Here is a 24,888-nt window from a genome sequence, read left to right as displayed (position 1 = left end):
CTTTGATGGTAGCTTCCATAGCAAAGAGTACCTCAGTCCTGGAATTTCATGAGGGTTCATTAGGCTTAGTCCTCAGTTTCTCAAATATTGTTTGTACCTGTTTTTCCATGGGAGGGTTTTATGGGGGTTCAGTCACTTCATAGTGACAGATTTTTAAAAAGAAAAAAATCTATAAGTGAGTCTCAGAAAAGTCTTGGCAATTTTTTATTTATAGTTTTGATTCCTCTAACAGTTATCAATGGGTAGTATTTTTGAATGATGTCATGTTTTAGGGCAGGGTCATAACTAATATAATTTTTTTCCAACATTAGAATCAAATTCCAATAGAAATAGATCCCTGTGACAGTATATTGACTTAGAAAATCACAAATTAACAGCATCTGTGTTGTATTTTATTTATTTTGTTAAACATTTCCCAATTACGTTTTAGTCTGATTCAGCCAAGGCTGCGAATGAAAACCTCTGCCTTACTAAGATGTGATTATTGTTCAATCTGGTTTCATCTTCATTTTCACATTCTTTCTAGGGACTTGAATTACAACAATTTGGGAGAATTTCCTCAAGCAATTAAAGCACTGCCAAGTCTGAAGGAACTGTGAGTCCTTTGCTCTCTTCATGTTTCTTTCTTCCATCACTCCCACCATGCTCCCAGCCTGTGTGAAGCGTCAGTTATCTAATTGTGCTAAATGAACCGTGTCATTGAACAACTGAGGAAGCATTTATTAAGTACCTACTACATCCCTACCACTTTACCTTCTGAGACCCTAGTTTTCTGATCTTTCCAATGAGAAGGGTTGGTCTAGATGGCTTCTGAAAATCCTTCTATTCCTGTGTGCCAGACATTGTGAGGGGCACCCGGGGATTTTGATAGTTGCTATACTTGTCCACTGTGATGACTATGAACACCATAAAAACAGAACCCTAAAAATAGAAGTTGTTATGAACAAAGATGTAAAGCAGCAATAGTCAGTGACCTGCACATAGTAGGTACCTAATGTCTTTGGAATCTAATAAGTACTGAGAGAGGGCAATACCCATTGAGGCTTGGAGCAGATTCCATGACAGAGACCTTCATTTAACAACTTTTCTTCTTCTCTTGAACAAAGACATTTGTATATAATTTCATCACCAAATGTGGTGTGTGTGTGTGTGTGTGTGTGCATACATGTGAATATATATACTTTATCGGGGTGTGTGTGTGTGTGTGTATATATATGATTGTATATATATTATATGTGAGTATATATCTATGTATATATTATATGTGTATATATGCTATTATATCTGATTATATATATACTATATGTGAGTATATATTTGTATATAATATATACATATATTATACATATACATATACGTGAGTGTATATACTTTATTAGTAGATGTGTGCATATATCTATATATATATTTATGATTGTATACTATATATGAGTATATATCTGTGTATATACTATAAATGTATATATATGTGAGTGTATATACTGTATTTGTATGTATACATTCATACACATGTATCTCGGTGTGTATATATGTTTGCAGAGAGAGGATGGCAGTTTGATCAAAGGCTTCCTATAGAAAGCAGCACCTGAGTTAAGCTTGAAGGAAGATAAAAATTCCAAGAGATGGCAAAGAATACCTTTACTCCAAGGCCATAGGTCACCCTAGGATCAAAGAGCAATATATACATATACATACATACATACATACATACATACATACATACATATATATATATATATGCACATAGGCATAAATGCTGAGAGATACTTTATTGTAGATTAAACTGTGGCTTTGGAGTTAGGCACAGTGCCTTTTAGTGGGCTAGTAAACCCCAGAAGATGAGATAAAATTTAAAATGTTTTTTTTCTTCCCCTTTTTTAGAGTTTATTTTTTTTATTTGTGATTTTTGTTTCATACTGAGCTAAATAGACTTTTATACTTTTAATTATATTACAGTATATAGTTAAAGTATTTTAAATACTTAAAATAGAGTAGCAAAGATAACTTCATAATAGAATGTGAATTTTAATATAGTTTCTCTCTTTCTTTAGGGGATTTCGTAGTAATTACATTTCAGTAATCCCTAATGGAGCATTTGGTGGAAATCCACTCTTAAAAACCATGTAAGTACTTTGAAAAGCTTTTTTTTTTTTTTTTTTTAAATGTAAAATTATGCTAAGCTACCTCAATCATGCCAGACATCTGGACAGAGAGGGAAATATCAGATAAGTCTTTTGGGTATTTGGCATCTATATGCAGATAGATTTAATGCTGAATGCTTTTATGAACATGTGGAAAATTTACCTTTTCATAATTTTGCAGCCATTTAAATGACAACCCTTTATCTTATGTGGGGAACTCGGCCTTTCACAATCTGTCAGAGCTACATTCTCTGTAAGTAGTCATTAATTAAGGTTTTGATTGTGTGTTTTTGTTAGTCATACCGTTTCTTTTTGTCTGTGTTGCTTGGAATGGGTTTGGACTGACTTGTTTACATGAATACTTGCAGCCAAGTTATCAACATTCCAGGTTTAGTTGGAGGGATTTGGGGCTGATTTTGTTTTTAGTACAGAGATAATTCTATAATTTGACTTAGGATGAGAATAAAATAGATTGCAATGTTCAAATATAAAATATTATCTCCTATAAGAATTTCTTTTATAATTCTCAGCTTCCTTTTTTCCTTTTTTTTTTTTTTTAAAGAGTCATTCGGGGTGCAGGCATGGTACAGGGATTTCCAAACTTGACTGGAACTATCAATTTAGAGAGTTTGTAAGTATGACTCTTTTTAAAGTGAGGGTACATGGATAATTGTGGGGAAAGGGTTGGGCAGCATAAAAATAAGAATGGAAACAGATTGCAAGTTGTCATTGATCATATGAAAACATTTTTCAGTGCCTATATTTCTCAGCCTGGTGCTTAAGGCCTTCTACAACATGGCTCCAACATTCCTACTAGACTTTTTCAAAAACCCCTTCTCTTGAAGCAGACTAATTTAATCACTATTCTTCATACTTTCCACACTCATTTGTTTTGGGTTCCCTCAGTCAGAAATGCAGTATTCTTTGCTTTACTCCTGCCCTGATTCCCCCATTCTCTGCCTTTCCATATTTTTTCCCATTCCCATTGTTTCCATTCCAAGTCCCAGTTCTCTGAAATCTAATATTTAGACCTAGAACTTGTCTCTTTTTCTCTCCTAACTTCATGGCAATTGTTCCTATCATAGGATTCAGATCTTTCTCTTCTTACCACTGCCCTCTGTCTCTTATTTAGTCAGGAAGATACTTACTGTGTGTCCCTCGACAAGTCACTTAGTTTTTCAGAGCAAAAGTTTCCTCATCTGTTAAATGAGGAAGTTGAACTTGACCTCTGATTTGTCTTTCAGCTCTAAATTTGTAATCCTATGAAATGAAAAGGGCATAAATGGTAGTCATGGTAATGGGAAGGAGACAGATGGGATTTTTTTTTAAAAAGCAGAATGGGCAGATCTGAGAAGAGAGCATGGTGTGGTGGAAATTATCATTGGATCTGGAATTAAAGAACCTACATTCAAATCCTAATCCTATTTCTTCTGCTTATTGACCAGATGATGGGCTAAATGTTTATTCCACCTTTTTGTACTTGAATTTTCTCATCTGTAAAGTAAGGCTTTGAATTGTGACTCATTAAGTCATTCCAGCTCAAAATATCCAATTCCTCAGTGATGACATGGGAACTTTGCAAAGAAGGGCCAACCTGGGGATTGAAGGAGGCAAAGAGGATTCCAAAATATTGGGTCTGTTGTGTGGATCACTGAGTATCAAAACAGATCTAGGGAAGGAAGGAGGGAGTGGTCTAAGGTGATGGGTGAACTTTTCTTAAGTGCCTGGATTGAAGAGGAACTCTTTCTCTTGACATTGTTAATGGCATGATTTCCATACATTAATGAATTGGTTTGGCTGTGGATTTGGAAGCCTATGAGAAGAGTTCATTCATCTTGCTCAGCATCTGACTTTAGGCCCTGGGATTGACAGGGCCGATATGCAGAGTGGAATATTTACTTTGTTATATAAAAGTAAAATTCTGTTGATCTCTTTCACTTGTTTGAGCTCTTAATAGTGCATGGTTTTTTTCCCACAGAACCTTGACAGGCACCAAGATAAGCAGTATACCTGATAATTTGTGCCAGGATCGAAAGAAGCTTAAGACTTTGTAAGTTTGGAGTCTTCTATCCTTACCTTTGTTGTCATTGCACATTTGAAAGAAGACCAAGAATTTGGATTATCTTGCGGTGTGCTTTCTGAGTTAATGAAGGGTCATTTTAAGATGGTATTGTTTCTTGATTGGCTCTGCCAATGGAGATGGGCAGAAGGAGGGTTAATCCAATTTGGGGGATGATGTAAAAATAACTTGTATTTGGATTTTGAAATATGTTGGTATCTTGGTTGGAGAATTGACTTCAAATGAATAACTCTTGGGGGTTTTATGGACATATAACTCAGTGTGAGACAACAGGGCATTGGCAGCATAGAGAGCCAGTGAAGATCCTAGACTGCATTAAGAGAGGCATGGTGTCCAAAACAAGGTGTTCACTGTCCATAGAGACACTAAAACATGGTACCTTGAACAAACAGGACAGGTGACAGCAGGTCTGTCACTTCCCTTGTTTTGGATATCAGGCCTCTATTAATGAAGCCCAGTATCCCATTAGAGCAGTAACATGGATAGCTTCTGTCCCCAACTCAGGCACATCTTGGGGAACTTTGGAAGGCCCTTAATTTCTCCATTTTCCAGGCAACTTTGTATAAATTGAAGAAAGTTGCTCATCTGCATAGAGGGAGTTTTTACATCTGGAAATGCCTATAGTATTGAAATCGTAGGTTCAGCCAAAAAAAAAAAATTGGCTTTTTGGAGTGGTTATTAATTAATATAGATGTATTCTATTCTGATCAATCTAAATATCTTAGGGTTCTGGACACCACATTTTAGAAAGTCAATCAGCAAGCATTTACTCAGTTCTTCCTCTCAGTCACATACTTGTTGGAGATACAGGAGGCAAAAATATTCTCTGTCCTCAAGGAGTTCCCATTTTAATGAGGGAGACAGCTTCGACATAACGAGGTACCTAAGAGATCTTACCTGAGCTAGGATGTGGGCAAGCTGAAGCATGTGGAGGTACAGCTGAGGGATGGAAGACTGGGTGAGACTCTGCCTTAGGTGGCTGGTTGAAGCAACTGGGGATTGTTAGGCTGTAGGAAGAGAAGACCCATTGGAAGGTGACCCGTTTGTGGGTTTTTGAAGTGCTGTGTTCTGATTAGCTGTGTTTTGAGTGGTCTCAGAGGAAAGAACTGAGAACAGGGTTGGGGCACGTTCTACTTTGATGTAACCCAAAGTCTACGTCCGATTTGACTTAGAGTTATCCTAAAGTGGTCTGGGAAATCAAAAGGTCTTTACACTAAAACAATCTCAAGTCACTTCTCAAGGGCTACCCAGACAAGGATGACGTGGACTGGATTGAGTGTCTGGGATCCTCTGAAAAAAGGAAATTGCGCTTTGTGGCCATTCCACCTTGCTCATCCTGCCCATTTACTCTTTGCCTTGCTGCCCAGCTCCCACACTTACTTGTATTGATAAACAGAGATGCCCTTTGGGAACTCTTTCTTGGTGTAAGGATGAGTTAAATATTTGGGCTAACATGCCACAGAATAGTCAGCACAAATAAGTCAGATGTCACAAAAAAACCTGTGCTAGGGACGCCAGTTACACACACACACACACACACACACACACACACACACACACACACACACACACACACACTTCTTTCCTTCACCTTCACTCCATGGCTTCCTTCAAGGCTCACATAAAGCCCCACTTTCCACAAGGAAGCCTTTCTGGGTCCCTGCTAATTCTAAGTGCCTGGATCTTCACTTTATCCTGTCGGTAACTCATTTGAACATAGTTGTTTCATGTTGTCTTCCCCATTAGACAGTGAGCTCCTTGAAAGCAGGAACAGTTATTTTTGCTCTTTCTCTGAGGTGCTTAATGAATATTGGGGGACTGAGCAGATAGCTTAGCCATTATTAGAAGGCCTTGTTAATGGAAGAAGCAGTCACATGTCTAAGTAATATGACACTGTTTTTATGGACTTGATACAGAGACTGTATTGGGATGGATTATAATGGGGGATATTGATATCTGATTATCTGCTGAAAAATCAGACTATTTAAAGCCTTGGGGGTTTGGTTTTTTCATATTAAAATGTTTTACAAATGTTAAATATATGCATACTTGAAGATATGTAGCATGTGTATAGTTATAACTATTTTCATATTTGGTGTAATATATGTTTATATAACACATTTTAAAGATGTGTATGTATCAAAATACATATGCTTAGCATTTTCCTTTTAGAAGTTTCTTGCAAATGTTTAGAGGGGAAGAGTGTTAATAAGCCTGCTGTGAGGGTCTATACCATCTCAAGTCTTGGAAAGATCTTTGTTTTTCACATGCAGCACGCTTGCTTGGGAACCTTTTCTGTGGATGCTTTCTTTAAAAGTGCTTTGAATGAGACTCTAAACCAGTCGATTCTTTTCTGTCTTCAGGGACTTGTCTTATAACAATATACAAGAACTTCCGAGTTTCAATGGTTGCAGTGCTTTAGAGGAAATGTAAGTTAATGTTTGCGTTTATTTCTTCTAATAATGACGACTTTTATTTCTGTATTGCTTGGTTGTATACACCATATATGATGTGGGCTCCAAGTAGAATTCCTTCTGTTTTCACATAGTAGGAGCTTCATAAATACTTATTTTTTTTTTTTTTTTAAATTTTTTATTTTATTTTATAATTATAACATTTTTTGACAGTACATATGCATGGGTAATTTTTTACAACATTATCCCTTGCACTTACTTCTATTCAGATTTTTTCCCTTCCTCCCCCAACCCCCTCCCCCTGATGGCAAGCAGTCTTATATATATTAAATATATTACAGTATAATTTAGATACAATATATGTGTGTAGAACCTTATTTTTTTGTTGCACAGGAAGAATTGGATTCAGAAAGTAAAAATAACAGTTTACATTCCCAGTGTTCCTTTTCTGGATGTAGCTGGTTCTGTCCATCATTAATCAATTGGAATTGGATTAGCTCTTCTCTATGTTGAAGAAATCCACTTCCATCAGCATACATCCTCGTACAGTATCATTGTTGAAGTGTATAATGATCTTCTGGTTCTGCTCGTTTCACTCAGCATCAGTTGATGTAAGTCCCTCCAAGCCTCTCTGTATTTCTCCTGTTGGTCATTTCTTATAGAACAGTAATATTCCATAACATTCATATACCATAGTTTACCCAACCATTCTCCAGTTGATGGACATCCATTCATCTTCCAGCTTCTAGCCACTATGAAAAGGGCTGCCACAAACATTTTGGCACATACAGGACCCTTTCCCTTCTCTAGTAGTTCCTTGGGGTATAAGCCCAGTAGTAGTATGGCTGGGTCAAAGGGTATGCACATTTTGATAACTTTTTGGGCATAATTCCAGATTGCTCTCCAGAATGGTTGGATTCTTTCACAACTCCACCAACAATGCATCAGTGTCCCAGTTTTCCCACAGCCCCTCCAACATTCATCGTTATTTGTTCCTGTCATTTTAGCCAATCTGACAGGTGTGTAATGATACCTCAGAGTTGTCTTAATTTGCATTTCTCTGATCAATAGTGATTTGGAACACTCTTTCATATGAGTGGAAATAGTTTTAATTTCATCATCTGAAAATTGTCTGTTCATATCCTTTGACCATTTATCAATTGGAGAATGGCTTGATTTCTTATAAATTAAAGTCAATTCTCTGTATATTTTGGAGATGAGGCCTTTATCAGAACCTTTAACTGTAAAAATTTTTTCCCAATTTGTTACTTCCCTTCTAATCTTGTTTGCATTAGTTTTGTTTGTGCAGAAACTTTTTAATTTGGTGTAATCAAAATGTTCTATTTTGTGATCAATAATGGTCTCTAGTTCTCCCTTGGACACAAACTCCTTCCTCCTCCACAAGTCTGAGAGGTAAACCATCCCATGTTCCTCCAATTTATTTATGATTTCGTTCTTTATGCCTAAATCTTGGACCCATTTTGATCTAATCTTAGTATGTGGTGTTAAATGTGGGTCCATGCCTAGTTTCTGCCATACTAATTTCCAGTTTTCCCAGCAGTTTTTGTTAAATAATGAATTCTTATCCCAAAATTTGGGATCTTTGGGTTTGTCAAAGATTAGATTGCTATTTTTATTCACTATCTTGTCCTGTGAACCTAACCTATGCCACTGATCAACTAGTCTATTTCTTAGCCAATACCAAATGGTTTTGGTGACTGTTGCTTTATAATATAGCTTTAAATCAGGTACACTTAGACCACCTTCCTCTGACTTTTTTTTCATTAGTTCCCTTGCAATTCTCGACCTTTTATTCTTCCATATGAATTTTGTTGTTATTTTTTCTAGGTCATTAAAATAGTTTCTTGGGAGTCTGATTGGTATAGCACTAAATAAATAGATTAGTTTGGGGAGTATTGTCATCTTTATTATATTCGCTCGGCCTATCCAAGAACATTGAATGTCTTTCCAATTATTTAAATCTGACTTTATTTTTGTGGCAAGTGTTTTGTAATTTTGCTCATATAATTCCTGACTCTCCTTTGGTAGATATATTCCCAAATATTTGATACTATCGACTGTTATTTTGAATGGAATTTCTCTTTGTATCTCTTGCTGTTGGATTGTGTTGGTAATGTATAAAAATCCTGAGGATTTATGTGGATTTATTTTGTATCCTGCGACTTTGCTAAAATTCTGAATTATTTCTAATAGCTTTTTAGCAGAGTCTTTGGGGTTCTCTAAGTATACCATCATGTCATCATAAATACTTATTGAATTCATTTTAAGAAGAAATGGTTGAGAAAGGGCTATCATGTTTGTAATTCTTCATCCAGATAGTTCTCGAGGGGCCAAAAGAGCACTCTCCACATCTCTAACTCAAGGAGGGTAAGCAGAGATGATGGGCTTCATTTTCTCTGTCACCCAGGAAATAGTAAGTGGTAGATTTGGGACCCACATTCAGAAGCCCAGGGTTCTTTTTCCTGCATCATGAGAAGTTCAGATTTAAATCTAAAGTACAGAAAAGGAGCCTCCTGTTCCTTGTGTGTTTTTCACCTACTGTGTTTGTCAGGAAATGGAGAGCTACATGGTTTAGAGAGCACCAGCCCTGAAGTCGGAGGACCTGAGTTCAAATGTGGCCTCAGACACTTAACACTTCCTAACTGTGTGGCCCTGGGCAAATCATTTAACTCCACTTATCTCAGGGAAAAAGAAAAGAGAAATTGGACCCGATTCATTTTTTTGTTCCTGACATTGGTACAATTAGAGGTAGACCAAACTGTGTGACCCTGGATGAGTCTCCCCATTTGTAAAATGGGGATGATAAGAGTGCCTGCTTTCTGTGGTTATTGTGAAGATCCAGGCAAAATAAAAGCAACAATATAAATAAAGAGCTTTGCATGCCTTTAATATGTTATATAAAAGCATTCTTACCTTGAAGCTCTGCCACTTACTGACCGGGATCTAGGGCAATGCACTAAAGCTCTGTGGATCTTACTTTTCTCATCTGTAAAATGGGTCGATTAAATGATGGACAGAATCAGCTACATCCAGAAAAGGAACACTGGGAAATGAGTGCAAACTGTGAGCATTTTTTGTTTTTCTCCCCAGATTATTTTTACCTTCTGAATACAATTCTTCCTTTGCAACAACAACAACAACAAAATTCGGTTCTGCACATATATATTGTACCTAGGATATACTATAACATATTTAATATGTATGGGAATGCCTGCCATCTAGGGGAGGGGGTGGAGGGAAGGAGGGGAAAAATTCCCAACAGAAGGGAGTACAAGGGATAATGTTGTAAAAAATTACCTATGCATATGTGCTGTCAAAAAAATGTTATAATTATAAAATTAATAAAAACAACAACAACATTAAATTAGTATTCCAAAAAAAAAAAAAAAAGGGTAGATTAGACTAATAACTTCTAGCTCTAAATTCCTTCCACTCTAAATCTAGGGTGTTAAATCCATAACATTACACATGTCCTGTTTTGAAAAGACTTTGTAAAATGGAACATGCCAGTGATGCAGGTTAGAGACTGAAATTATTGCTACATTCCTCCTTTCATGTAAATGGGTGCATCTGTCGTGGAATTTCTGTGAGATCTTAGATTTTGGTCTGAATGGATTGTAACAATCTTCCAGGACCACCCATTTGTTTTGTAGGGAAGGAAACTCAGGCCTAGATAAATTAAGTGATTTGCCCAAAGTTCATGGTTTGGAAGGAACTGAGGTTCTTAAACTGAGATCATAGAATTAGAGATGACAGCTGGAAAGGACCTTAGAAACCATTGTGTCCTATCTCCTCATTTTGCAGATGAGGAATCTGAGACCCAGAAAACTTAAATAACTTGAATCCAGATCCTCAGACTCTCAGTTCAGGATTTTTTTAAAAACAATTTCATCCAATGCCTATTACTTCCAGGCTTGCTTGATACATATGACTTGAGATGATGGGGTTTGATTAGAGTGAATTAGTATGTGGTTTCTAATTGGCTTCTATGCTTCCCTTCTGTGGTCAGACATCATTGAACGTTGGGATGTGGGGAGTCATTTGTAGAGATTTGTAGAATTGACAGATGTCTGATCCACTCTCTTCATTCAAACCATGACCCCAGAGAGGGGAAGTTCAGTAATTGGCCAAGATCACACAGCTTGCTTAATGAGGTGGTTCCATTTTAGAATCCAGGGGTCCTGAGGAGTAATTTGGTCTGATGGTTTTTCCATGATGCCGTGGGAAGACTGCCACTGCATTCCAGAAGAGCAGCTTCAGTTAGTTTCATGTGCTAATCAGTTTTCCAAACTTACTAAATTTAATTTTAGAAATGAAAATTTATTTTTCTTTCCCCAATATTTCAGTTCATTACAGCATAATCAGATCCATGAAATTAAAGAAAACACCTTCCAAGGACTTACTTCCCTGCGTATTCTGTAAGTCTCTGTATTCTTATTAAAGCCAATCTTTATAAGCCTGTGAATTTATATACTAATTAAGAGGAATTTATATTGTCAGATGAATGCTATTTATAGACATTGCATTCCATTCTATGTGTATATTTTAACTCAGCCTTAAAATTATGAGATTTTAGAAATAATTGACTTGGTTTCTAACATTACTTATTAAATATAAAGAATGTATATATTTTTTCAGCTTCTCTTGTGGTCAAATGCTTTTCAACAATTGTATAATTTTATTAGCATGTGTGAATTCAGCAAAGTGTAACTTTAAAAACATTCTTGGTTGGGAGGGCTTCTGTATAAACAATCCCCAAAGTTTTACTAGGGAGTAATTTGTACTGTTTAGATCGCTAAAAGTGAGTTTGTGTGATGTGCAGCTGGAATATGAAACCAGTGCTGTCATGAACAGAAATGTTCACAAGACAGAATTTTGTCATTCAGATAAACATTTTAAAACCAAGGTGATTTTCTCTAAGCTCAGCATTCCATCTCTTCCTTTGCCTTAGGCTCACAGCTAACTGTGCACCCCCTATAATTCTTATCCTTCCCACCAACCTTTCACTTCCTTCAAGGTCCAATTCATATGTCAGCTTCTATGGGAATTTATTTTTTTAATCATTCCAGTTAGAGCTCAGGTGTTCTCTAAATTACAATGTATTTATTGACATAATCTATAACTTTCAAATACTCCAAAAGGAAGGAAAGCCTTTTCAGAGTAAGAATCATTATTAATTTTGTTTTCATATCCTTGCAGTGTAAATGCTGTGTTGGAATTGAATAGAAACTAAATCATTTTAAAATTTAAAACAGAGAGCTTCCTTGAAAAGTATTTTAAGAAGCAAAACATAATATTGTTTCTAATCTTAAGTTCATGTGGACTCTCGTTATGAATAAAATATGTTTCTACAAGAAACATTTTAGAGATGATATTGAGGGATCATTGAATCAGTCTCCTGCCCTGGCCTGTCAGGTCTGTACTTCTGGTTGGCAAGCATGCTGATCGAGGCGGAAAAAGCAAGGAAAGGGCCTGATTTGGCTGCTGTTGCTTTCATAGTACTGAATGGTAACAGCAGAAATGCTCTTGTTCCTCCACATTTTAAGATTGAACATGAGGAATTTTCCTATTTTCCCAATGGATGAAATAAGGAAGGAACTCTTGTCACATAGTTAAAAATTTTAACAAGTTCAAATTTTCAGCTAATAGGGATCATCAATTCTGTGACTTATGAATTCTGTGGCATCCAGTTTCTATATATAAAAGTATGACTGTTAGAGATATGATTCTTTATTTCCTGCTTGGAAAAAGCATATCTGAATCCCTCTTGGAATGCTATTGTTTGCATGTATATCAATATAGATGTATTGATTGTCCTCTCTCAAAGTCTTATCACTGACCTTTGAGCAAGTAAATATTATAAAACCTATTAATATTCTCAACCTTGTTATGAGCCAGGCTTTCCTTCATCTAGGTAATAGTGCCAAAGGTTATATCGTTTATATTTTTGAACTAGTTCCAACATGATAAGGTTCAGAATATTCTCAACTGTTCTAAAATGGGTCAACTAAAGTCTGCACTGTTTAAACATGTTTCTGAGGGAGAGAGACTGGTACAAAGGGCGTGTTTAACAGAATCTTGAAAAATGTTTAAAAAGAATAGAGTTTTTCTTTCTTATCAGGTTTGTTATATGGCTTGCCTCAGTCTCTAAAGCAGGACAAGGGACGGACACTTTGAGGGTTTTTATGTGAGAAGATTAACACACTATTCTTATAATTACAGAGATCTAAGTAGAAACCAGATCCAGGAAGTTCACAATGGAGCATTCATTAAGCTTGGGTCAATCACTAACCTGTAAGTAGGCAATTTTATATAGTCATAATATACTGTAATACATTAAAATCTGGGACTCTGGTGTCACCCCTGTGGGGCTTTGTCAAAATATTTCCCCTTTTCTTTACTCTTTGTGCTTGGCATGCCTCCCAAATGCGCAAGCTATTTTGGTTCTGATTTTGACAGTACTGCACAATAATTGTTTTTGAGAAAATAGCTGGCTTGGTAGATGTTTATTTGTTGAAGAATTGGATGTTCCAGTTTAAGCCACTAATATTTTATCCTACATTGAATATTTTATCCCACATTTTATCCTACATTATCTATTTGTAGAAGGTTTTTGTGTGACTAACATTATAATATGTTAATCTAAGGTTTAAATTTTTTTTTTAGAGATATCAGTTTCAATGAACTGACTTCATTTCCAACAGAAGGACTGAATGGGTTAAATCAGCTAAAACTGACAGGCAACTTTCATCTGAAAGAAGCCTTAGCAGCAAAGGACTTTGTGAATCTCAGGTATTCTTCTCTTCCCCCTTCACCCACTCCCTACCATTTTTCTTTATTAAGGAGCATGGGATCACAGATACAAAGATGGAATGGCCCAGAGAAGCCTTCAAATTCAAATTTGAATGAGGAACCTAAGGCACAGAAAAGGCGCCTCAGCTGGAGGATCCCACAACTAGAAAGTAGCTGAAGCAAGATTTGAATTTGGGCCTTCCTGACTCCAGGTTTTATCTGCTCTGAATGAAATCCAGACTTTGTTCTGAGTATTAACTTATTCCCCTTCTGGGTACACAAAGAAATTATTTGGCCCTGTTTTCCGGGACTGGAAGTCATGCCTATGAGCATCCATTCCCAGGACAGGTTTGTCTGGTCCCTTTTCTCCTTATTAGGAGACAATGGGATAGGAGATCCTTGCAGTGGATAAAGAGAATGATGCATTAGTTAGGTCAGTGTAGACTGATGCAATGGGAAAAGTTCAGATTTGAATCAAAGACAAGCAGGATTGTGCGGATTATTTATAAAAAGACTTAATAATACCCATAGAATTGTGGGTATAGACAGCAGCATCATCCTTATGGCTGGCACTGTGTAGTGCTTGAAGGTTTTCAAAGGGCTTCAGAAATAATGCCTGACTTGATCTAATTCATACCAACCTAAGTTTTGAAGAGTGACTTTCCTGAGCCTGTCTAGGTTAGACAGGAGTGGGAAGAGCCAGGATTTGGACCCAGGTCCAAAGCTAGGATGTCAGCCCATATTCTCTGACTCACAGACCCATGATTTAGGGGTACAGGATTTCTGAGAAGTCATCAGGATGAAGCCTGGGGACAGAATGATTTACTTGCCCAGATGCCAGAGGCAGTCCCCTGGGTCTAATCTGCTTCCATATGCCCTGATGCCTCTCTGATCTCCCCTTTAACATGTTTTAAATAGAACTTAATTTACAAACTTTGGTTTATACCCCATTTTATAAGAGTGTACTTTAAGAAAGCTGAATGCTCCTCTTTTTCCTGACTGCTGTATCTTGTGGCTCAAGTCTCTGTAAATTTATTAGCAAATGAGTTATTTGTTACCAAGGATTACTGTGGGTCATTCACTTGGCTCTTGCTGGGAATACAAAGATGAACCAAAAAGAAAGACAATTCTTGCCTTTAAGAAGTTTATCTCCCCTTTTAAATGAGGGACATTAACACCTAAAAGGGAGCTGAAGGAAGGGAAAAGAGGAGATCAGGAGAAGGTACCCATGAGACAGCATGGAAGGAAAATGTAGTCAGAGGATGAGTAGGGACAGAAGTGGCTGGCCTGGTTCCTTCCTCCAAATGGAGCTTCTGGAAGGAACTTGCTGCTGAGAGGAGGAGACTGCAGGAATAGCAAGATCTTCCTGGAGGGAGAAGGCATTCTCCAAGGTGGAGAAGGCATCTCTTCAGGCAAGGGAAACTAAGGAAGGAATCCAGGACAGGAGCTTACTCTTTCTACTGCAAATTCCAGCCTCTTTACGACGACTTAATCTTTTTTTTTTTTTTTTTTTTTTGATAATAGCTTTTTATTTTTGAAATGCATGCAAAGATAGTTTTTAACATTCACCTTTGCAAAACCTACAATAATTTAATCTTCAAAAAATTGGATGGGATTTAAAAAATTATGGTGATGAGCTTGTGCAGACTTAACCAGGCTGGTCCTTGGACAGCAGGCCTACAGCCTGTCCCCAGGTTCAAACTTGAAGTTTTTCTAGCTTGGTGTAGCACCCCCTGCCAGTGTTTGTGCTCTGTGGGGACAGTTTTTGAGAACTCAGAGTTGCCTTCAACCAGTATGAGGCAAGCAAGATGACATTGATGAAAGCATGAACACTTTGTACACACCCCCACACACCCCTAGAGAACGTTATTGGTTTAACATAGATTTCTAAAGCTCTTGTTTGATTTTGATTTAGGTCTTTATCTGTGCCGTATGCTTACCAGTGCTGTGCGTTTTGGGGATGTGATTCTTACACAAACTCAAACCCAGATGATGCCGGCCTTCCAGACCACAGCGTTTCCTCCAATCAGGAAAAAGGCAAGTGCTTTTTAAAACTTGAGGAAAACCTAAGGGAGCAGCTGTTTCTTTTACTGTTATTGGCAAGTGAAAGGTGACTTTTTATTTGTGTTAATATTGTCGTATTTGTGCTAATATATAGATGAATACAAAAAATAATAATGCTAAAAGATGCATCCTAAAGCAGGGGTAGGACTCTCAGTGAGATTTAATGTGAATTCTTATTTAAGAAAACTTTGGATTGTCATGTATAAGCATATATTTTTATGATTATTCACCTTGGTCAGAAATGTGATTGTATGTTGTATTCTCTGATATAGCTGATCCCGCAGATCTCACAGGCAGAACTGAGAAAGAAGAACACAGCCAGACAATTATCCACTGTACTCCTGCAACAGGTAGGATTGGCGATTTTGCTGATTGTTGGTTTTATTTCAAAGTGGTAGGTATATCTCCTTCAAACCTTCTGGGAGTTCTGAAACAAGGATCTCTCCCTGCAGTTAGTGGGAGAGAGAATGGATGGAGCAATTCAGGAGGTTCCAAGAATGTATTAAGCACTTAGAAACTTCTCTGTCTATTGAAAAAGGAAAAACAAATCAATGTCATCAGTATACCAGATTAGAAAGAAAGAGTGTTTGGGATTTTTTGTTTTTATTTTTTAACAAGAACATTTAAAATTTCCTAGAATTCAGCAGCTGTGTCACCCTGGAGTCTTGGAGTTCTAAGTCAGTAAATCCACAAACATTTATTTAAAGGCTTACTGTATTCCAGACCCTTTGCCTAATCTTTTTATAAATATTCTCTCATTTGGTCCTTATAGTGACCTTTAGAGGTAGGTGCTATTAATATCCTTATTTTTTAGTTGAGGAAATTGAGAGGGACTGAGATTAGTGGCTTATCCCAGGTCTCACCAGCTAGTAAACATTAGAAGGTAGATTTGAACTCAAGTTCTCCTGACTCCAGGCCTGGCACTCTCTCCATTAAGCCACCTGGCTGCCTAGTAAAGCTTAACTATGCCATCAGATTTTTGGGACACTTTGTTTAATAGCTCACATTTCTCTGAAATTTTTATAGTTTACAAGTTGCCTTCTTCATAACCATCCTGTAAAGGCAGCAAGTATAAATATTAATTTTCTCATTTTATAAAAAAAAAAAAAGAAATTGAAGCTTTTGAGGAAAAATGAGAATTCCCATCTAGTAAGTTGGGATCTGAATTCTGGTCTCCTTGGTTAATCAATAAGCATTTATAAAGTTGCCCATGATTTGTCAGTGCTAGATACAACTCTGACCCTGTCCTCAAGGAACTTCCATTCTGATGGAGACAAAGTCCATCACTCCAAGGCCCAGATTCTTTAATCCTCTGGCCTCTTTGAGGATGTGGGATTGGAGTTTTTAACCTTTCTCTGTATCCCAGCATAGTACTTGACACATAATAATAATTCCTTAATAAATGGTGATTGATTGACTGACTTAGAATTCCTGGATTCTAGGGGGACACAGTTGCTGGATTTTAAAAGTTCTCATTTTTAAAAAAACCAAACCAAACCAAAAAGAAAAATTCCTCCCTCCTCTGTTATTCACTGTTTACATTGATTAAAAAAATAGAGGAAGGAAGTAAGCTACAAGCACCTATGTTAATGTCCGACTTTGATTCCTAGAGAGGAAGGGCCGCAAGTGAAAAGTAATTTGAAATTTTACTTTGAAAGGAAAGATGAAATAAAATGTAGCTGATAGAATGTGTTTGATATACGCTAGATCTGTTTGATGGTACAGTAGTGTAGCCCGAGGCCTTGAGTTCAGCACAGAGAATCAAAACCACTGACTTTTAGGTAGGGCTTTTTTTGTGACTCATTGGGACCCCAGGGCAGTGGGGAGAACAACCACCTCCAGATTTGGAAGCAGGGCTGTGCTCACCGCTGAACTCTGAAACACACTCTGAAGTTTGATTTTGGGAAGGGAGGGAGAACCTCATTTCTCTAACTGCTGGAAGATGGAAGCACCAGCCCCCGGATAAGCAAGAGTGTGATCTTTTTGCTGTCACAGCTACTGACTTGCATCCCCAGAGTTTCTTTTGGTTTAATGACCAGCTGCTCCCTTCTGTCCTGGGAGAGTGAGGCAGTTCTCCCCCGTCCCAGAAGGGGCTGACAGGCAGAATGCCTGCAGGCTGCCTGGGGGAAGCCCTTTTCCTCAGCCCCCTTCCACCCACTGATAGCTGGTTAGTCACTTGCCTGAGGTTCCCCATCTTAGAGGGTGGTCTGGGCTATAGCTGTGAGTGTCCTTTCCTCTTCCCCTGTGGGGCTGTGGCTTTACAGGGTATAACATAAACAGAGATTATTTCCAATTTCCTCAACTATAAAAAACTAGTTCATAAAATTGACCTACCCCATGCTCATACCACATCTGCCGTCATCTTCCTGATTATTTCCCTGCTTGTCCACACTATACGTCTCTGTATTCTTTGTGGCACCCGGCATTGGGCCTGACGTTTAGTCCAGGCCCTGTGAGTATCTGTTGAATGAATGAGAATACAAAGCGTCCTGCAAATTTACGTAATGTATTTCACTTTGTGCATTAGTCCTCGCCAAAGTCTACAAGAAGCAGCCCACAGAGCTCTTACATTTACAGTCACCATAAGCTCGGCAGTTATTTTATTTGTTGATCTATGGAACAAATTTCCTCATTTTCGCTGAAAATTTATTTTTCCTGTCGGTTGGGAACAAGGATAGAGTTGAAGGGATCCAGTCCTTTAATGTGGAATGGTTGATGGCCTATGGAGCTCTGGCCCCGAACTTCAGTTGTTTCTATGAAGGGAGCTTTTCAGAGTGGGAGTCTGGACTGCTTATGGCACTTAGCAAGGCAGGCTTCCTAACGGTTCACATGTGGAGAGAGAACACTTCAGAACGTGTCTCAGGGCGAACCTGAAGCTCAGTGTTTTCTGTCAGATAGCTCCAATGTGGGGTGTCTGCTCATGCTTGCTTTTTAAGCAACTACAGTGTGCCATAACTAATTAGGTCTCTTGGACAAGTGTATTAATGCAAAACGAGGCACAATTGAGCACATTCTTGCATTCCGCAAACTCTTGAGTGGCACCCCATTATAGTGGGAAGATTGCTCTGGGATCTCGCCCAAGTTATTTAACTGTCTTAGGTCTGTTTCCCACCAGGAAGGAGAAAATGAGAATTACTTGTCTTAGGAAGTTGTGAGTCTCAAATGAAATAATGGAAGTGAAAGTCCTTACAAAGCAAACAAACAAAAAAATCTTTTTTCTAACTTAAACCCCAAGGAGAATTGAGCCTTTTACAATACAGAGTAGAAAGGGAAAAGAGAAAGGTGGGAGCAGTTAGATGGTGCACTGATCCTGGAGTCAAGAGGACCTGAGTTCTAATCCAGCCTCAGACACTTAACACTTACTAGCTGTGTGACTCCAATTAATCTTAACCCCAATTTCCTCCTCAAAAAAAAGAGAGAGAAGGATATATGGAGCTGCTGCAGATCTCAATTATTTCTGTCCTCCTTTTCCTTTTAAGTGCATGGCTTTTTCTGTCCTCCTTTTCCTTTTAAGTGCATGACTTTCAAAGCTGTCCTTCTTTCTGGCCTCCCTTCTGTTCTTTCTCAGAATTTTCTTTTTCTTCTCTTTTTTTCCCCTCCCTATCTTGTCTATAATCTTCTATCTCTCCTCCCTCACTCCCCCAACCATTGGAGAAGAAAGAGAAAACCCTTCTAGCACATATACATAGTCAAGCAAAACACATTTCCACATTTTCAGGCTTCAAAAATATATGTCTCATTCTGCTCCTGATGTCCTTCATATCTCTGCCAGGAGCAGGAGGGAGTGTGCTTCATCATTGGTCCTGGAATCATGGTTGATCATGCAGATATCGGAATTTTAATTTCAGAGTTGTTTGCCTTTACAGATTATTAATGCATAAATTGCATTCCTAGTTCTGTTCTTTTCACTTCTGATGCAAGTCAGTCCATAAAAGGCCTCACAGGTGTCTCTGAAACCATTTTATCTCTTTTTAAGACATAGTTTTTAATTCCATTATATTAGTGTACCTTAATTTGTCCCCAATAGATGGATATCTCTCTGGTTTCTTTGCTACTACCAAAAACAAAACAAAACAAAACTTCTCTAAGTGTTTTTCTACATATGGGGCCTTATGAAAACACTTTGAAGGACATAATTATATCATAGATAAGTATAATGAGACTTTAAACATCATTGATGACCTTAGCAGTTCTTTTAAAGAAAACTTAGAAGAAACTCAAATTAATTATTTCAGATTATTCTAAATTAAATTGTTCTTAGAAATCATCTGATATTAAAGTTAATTTGATAGATCACTTGGGTTCTAGAAGCAGAAAAATGACCATTAGGTTTTATGAAGTATGGCACCTGAAAACACTTTCATTTTTTAAAACTGCTTTTTTTTTTCTTTCTTAGGTGCCTTTAAGCCCTGTGAATATCTCCTGGGGAGCTGGATGATTCGTCTCACCGTGTGGTTTATTTTTTTGGTTGCCTTGTTTTTCAATCTGCTTGTCCTTGTCACGACATTTGCAGCCCGTGCTCCATGGCCTTCCTCCAAGCTGTTCATAGGCCTGATTTCTGTGTCTAACTTACTCACGGGAGTCTATACTGGCATTTTAACTTTCCTGGATGCCGTCTCTTGGGGCAGATTCGCTGACTTTGGGATCTGGTGGGAGACAGGCAATGGCTGTAAAGTTGCTGGCTTCCTTGCAGTGTTTTCGTCAGAAAGCGCCATATTTTTATTGATGCTCGCAGCTGTAGAACGAAGCTTATCCGCCAGGCAGATCCTGAAAAATGGGAAGAGCAACCACCTGCGCCAGTTCCAGGCGGCCGCCGTCTTGGCGTTTCTGTGTGCTGCGGTGGCCGGCTGCTTGCCCCTCTTCCACCGAGGGGAATATTCCGCATCTCCCCTCTGCTTGCCCTTCCCCACTGGCGAAACAGCGTCCTTGGGCTTCACCGTCACCCTTGTGCTCCTGAACTCATTGGCCTTCCTCCTGATGGCCATTATCTACACCAAGCTTTACTGCAACCTGGAGAAGGAGGACCTCTCGGAGCACTCTCAGGCGAGCATGATCAAGCACGTGGCCTGGCTCATCTTCACCAACTGTATCTTTTTTTGCCCCGTGGCGTTTTTCTCATTTGCGCCCCTGATCACCGCCATCTCCGTCAGCCCAGAGATCATGAAATCGGTCACTTTGATCTTTTTCCCGTTGCCCGCCTGCCTGAATCCGGTCCTGTACGTTTTCTTCAACCCTAGATTTAAGGAAGACTGGAAGTCGCTGCGGCGGCACATGGCCAGGAAGAATGGGCCTGTGGCCGTGGCCGTCAGCAGCCAGGCCGGCTGCGTGGCCCAGGACTTCTACTACGACTGCAGCATGTACTCCCATCTGCAGGGGAACCTAACCGTGTGCGACTGCTGTGAGTCCTTCCTCCTCACAAAGCCGGTGGCCTGCAAACACTTGATTAAGTCCCACAGCTGCCCTGCACTGGCCGTGGCGCCCTGCCAGCGGCCTGACGGCTACTGGTCTGACTGTGGGACCCAGTCCGCCCACTCAGACTATGCGGACGAAGAAGACTCGTTCGTCTCCGACAGCTCGGACCAAGTGCAGGCCTGTGGGCGGGCCTGCTTCTACCAGAGCAGGGGCTTCCCTCTGGTCCGCTACGCTTACAACATCCCCCGAGTGAAAGACTGACGACTGTCAGTAAGTTATTCTTTGGTCACCCGCCCCCGTCCCCTTTTACAAAGTAAAAGTACGATTTTTCTCGAGTAAGTGTTGGCTCTTGTGACATTTCATTGAGAAAGCACTTCTGTTCCTGCCTGGGGTCACTAATAAAAAGAGAAGGTGGCAGGCTATTTTCTCCTAGTGTACATTTTTAAAGAACAGGGACCTGGATTGTAAGCAGCAAAGATCCCGTTCCAAGGACTGTCCCTCCTTTTATATGGAAAAACTTTTTAATGCACCCTAATTGTATTTTGCTTCATCTGATTTGCAAGAATCAAACTTCATCACCACTTCCCTGTTAAGCACAAGGTAAAGAACAGCTGTTAATATAAGAGAATTAGTTTAAAATGTGACTTCCTACAGGGGGGAAATTTCTTTGCTACTTTGTATGGCATTTTCATCATTAATCTCAGGACACTGTCGTGCAGAGCCAATAAGGGAATGTCTCCCAGACATAACTGCGAGGGGGTGTAGGCATCAAAACTTGGGTTTATGTTTCAATATTGGATTTAAGAGAATAAGATTTTGTTTAAGAATTGATGAACCCCCAGATTTGTAAAGGCTACTAAATTTAAAATATTAACAGCTGTCAAGATTATGGTGGAATTTGAATGGTTATTTTCTTTTATTAAAAATGGTTTTAATGAAATTTTGTCCTTCATATTTTGAGATAGTTCAGCTCCTTCTACAAGAACAATTTAAAGGACTAAAGTTTAATAGAATTAATTGGTTTAAAATGAGTGAAATGGGATTTTTTTTTTTTGGTACCAAAACTGTGCCAGAAGATCCATTTGTTTTTCCAAAACAAAACTTTCATAACATCGTGGGCTCTACACATATTTTTCAATTTGCATGGCATGGTTTCTGTTTATATGTTGATTTATACTGAAATCAAAGTAGACTTGGGGGGAATGAATAGATTTAATTGGAAGAAACTCAAGACTAAATATGATTTGAAGTACTTAAACAGATAGTTCCCAGGATACTGAGTTCTCTCTATACCTAAGGTGCTATCCAGAACTTGCATTATTTTTCTTAGCGTTCTTATAGTTCCCCAAAGTGTGCCTAATTTGTAAACAGAGAGTAGCTTAGGTACTGGGAAGATCTAGTGAGATAAAGTAAGGTAAAGGTATCACTGAGGTTCAAAAAGGCTTTTGTCTTTACAAAAAGAAAAACAAAAAACAATCCCAAATCACCAAGTTTTAGTCAGTGGGCCTGTAGTTCAAAGCCTTGTGAAGTCTCGTAACCAATCCCGGCTGTCCAATTCGTGTTTTGAACAATAGGCTAAATCAGTAGCCAACCCACTGCCATTACCAGTTATTCTGGAAATATGAAAAAAAAAATTTAAGCTAGATTGCAGTTTTAAAGTTTAAACTGTACATACTGTGCATATAATGAATTTTTATCTTTGTATGTAAATTATTTGATAGAACATATGATGGGAAATGTGGCTTCAGTTCATTTTGTTAATTAAAGCTACCTCCTAAGCAATAGTGGCTGCCAGTAGCAGAATGTTAAATTGTGGTTTCTATCCTTTTTTTTTTTTTTTTTTGCATTGTAAATAATCTTGGTTGTACATTGTCAATGTAATAAAAAAACAACAACAACAGAATCTTTGTATATCAAAATCATGTAGTTTGTACAAAAAATATGGGAGGGATTTATTTACTGGTCATTGTGTAAGGACAACCATTCACAAGTTTTAAAAATTGCTGTTTGTATATTTACACATCTCCTAAATATTAAATATTACATGAGTAAAGAATGCCTTGTTAAAATGTTTTACATTTCTTTAAAGCTTGGAAAACATTTTTCTCAAAACTTATTTTTTTTCCTTTTTTAAAAACTTTTTTATTTTTCCAAATACATGCAAAGATAGTTTTTAGCATTCCCCTTACTTAAACCTTGTGTTTCACACTTTTCTTCCCCCCCCCCCGCCCCGCCTCCCAGAGTAAGCCATCCAATATAGGTTGAATATGTGCAATTCTTCTAAACATATTTCCATATTTGTCATGCTGTGCAAGAAACATCAGATCAAAAGTTGAAAGAAAAAAAAAGCCCCAAGTAAACAAAAAACAACAAAAGTGAAAATAATATTCTTTGATTCACTTTTAGTCTCCATAGTTCTCTCTTTGGATGCAGATAGGTCTCTTGAAAGAAAGAAAGGAAGAGAGAAAAAGAAGAAAGAAAGAAGGGAGGGAGGAAGGAAGAAAGTGAAAAGAAGAGAAAGAAAAATGAAAAAAGTAGACACTTCATTGCTTGAAAAGCTGCCTCACTTCACCTGTGTGAATAGCTCCTGTACTGGATAGCATCAGACACTCTTTACCTACAAGGTCTCATGAGTTGCTGTGGCCAAAGAAATTGGCCAAATGGAAGCCAGACTTCTGATGACAAAACTCTCCAAACTTAACTAGGCTGGGTTTTGTAAAGCAGATATACACTCCACTGGCTCAAAACTTTCTTTTTTAAAATAATTTTTATACAGGTAGGTGATCTCTATATGAGGAAAATCGAAGTTAGAAACCTGACCCCTTACCAGCTGTATGACATTGGACAAAGAGGGATTCACTTTTCTCAACCCAAGTTTATCTATAAAATAGGAAAAATGGTATCTCCTGCTTCTTAGGGTTCTTGTGACAATTAAACAAGATAACATATGGAAAATACTTTTTATATCTTAAAGCTAAAGCAGCACATAAATTCTAGCCAAAATATTTCAAACATTCAAATTCAACTATTATAACGAGGAAAGTAGGTAGGCAAAATGAACCAATGTGGTGATAGTGTCTGACTATCTCTGGTTAATACAAATAAGGAATCTCCTGAAATGGTTGCATTATCTAAAGTTCTCACTGTTTATTTCCATTGGACTGTAGCCAATTATCATATTTTGCATATTATATCTTAAGATACCTAGGTGATTCATTAATTGCAGTATCGTTATTTGCATCCAACATACAATGAATTTGTTTTTAACATTTTATCAACGTTTCTTTTTTACATCATATCCCTCTCATCACAAAACATTGCCTGGCAAAACAAGCCATTTATCACGTCTAACAATACACCTCATTTCACAGCTGTAATCTACCACCTCTTTCCCAAGGAGGAGGAGGCATTCCTAACCCTCAGTCACCAGGAGTCAAGTGTGGTTACTGTATTAATGAGAATTCAGATGTGTTTCAGTGTTTCATTTCTATTATTAACTGTGGTCTTTGTGTAAATTGTGTTCTTGGTTCTGCTTTTTTTTTTTTTCCCCCTGCAGTATTTAATACAAGTTTCTCTGAATTTTTATAGTTATTTTTTATGGTACTAATGTCTTATTTCTATCCACTTTGTTGAATTGTTCCCCAAGTGGAATAGGGCTTGCTCTAGACTTTGTGCTTGCTTGTGACTTTCTGAGAAGCAAGGGTCTCTCCTCAGCTCACAGCATCAAAACAGGGGCGTGTTGTGGATTTTTCCAGTTTGCTGAGAATGCTTGAAGATTTGGCTTTGCTTTCCTGTATTTCTTCAGAGTTATACAAGTTCCCAGACTGAGATCATTTTGCTTTGCGTTTCTGATTTATGTATTTATTGTATTTAGATAATTTCTAATCAGAGCCAGGACAAAGCATTTGGAGTGCCAAGGTTTGAAAAAGGTTTCCCAGTGTTTAAAAGTTGTGCCCCCTGAGTG

At 38.0% G+C, this 24,888-nt stretch overlaps 1 protein-coding gene across 1 annotated transcript in view; it reads left to right on the top strand.

Annotated features, from left to right (window-relative positions):
- Positions 1-22,980, top strand: part of LGR4 (leucine rich repeat containing G protein-coupled receptor 4) — a 118,639-nt gene extending 95,659 nt beyond the window's left edge. Inside the window, exons 7-18 of the mRNA XM_074274982.1 lie at positions 527-595; positions 2,052-2,123; positions 2,323-2,394; positions 2,704-2,772; positions 4,120-4,191; positions 6,585-6,650; positions 11,003-11,074; positions 12,879-12,950; positions 13,323-13,448; positions 15,364-15,485; positions 15,785-15,862; positions 19,909-22,980. Coding sequence (XP_074131083.1) covers positions 527-595; positions 2,052-2,123; positions 2,323-2,394; positions 2,704-2,772; positions 4,120-4,191; positions 6,585-6,650; positions 11,003-11,074; positions 12,879-12,950; positions 13,323-13,448; positions 15,364-15,485; positions 15,785-15,862; positions 19,909-21,185 — 2,167 coding nt within the window. The 3' untranslated portion in view covers positions 21,186-22,980. The remainder of the gene's footprint in view (positions 1-526; positions 596-2,051; positions 2,124-2,322; positions 2,395-2,703; positions 2,773-4,119; positions 4,192-6,584; positions 6,651-11,002; positions 11,075-12,878; positions 12,951-13,322; positions 13,449-15,363; positions 15,486-15,784; positions 15,863-19,908) is intronic.
- Positions 22,981-24,888: the final 1,908 nt, after the last annotated feature.

This window comes from Sminthopsis crassicaudata, chromosome 6, assembly GCF_048593235.1.
Source record: "Sminthopsis crassicaudata isolate SCR6 chromosome 6, ASM4859323v1, whole genome shotgun sequence".
Taxonomy (NCBI): domain Eukaryota; kingdom Metazoa; phylum Chordata; class Mammalia; order Dasyuromorphia; family Dasyuridae; genus Sminthopsis; species Sminthopsis crassicaudata.
The sequence above is the reverse complement of the archived record's forward strand: the minus strand, read 5'-3'. Positions and strand labels throughout refer to the sequence as shown.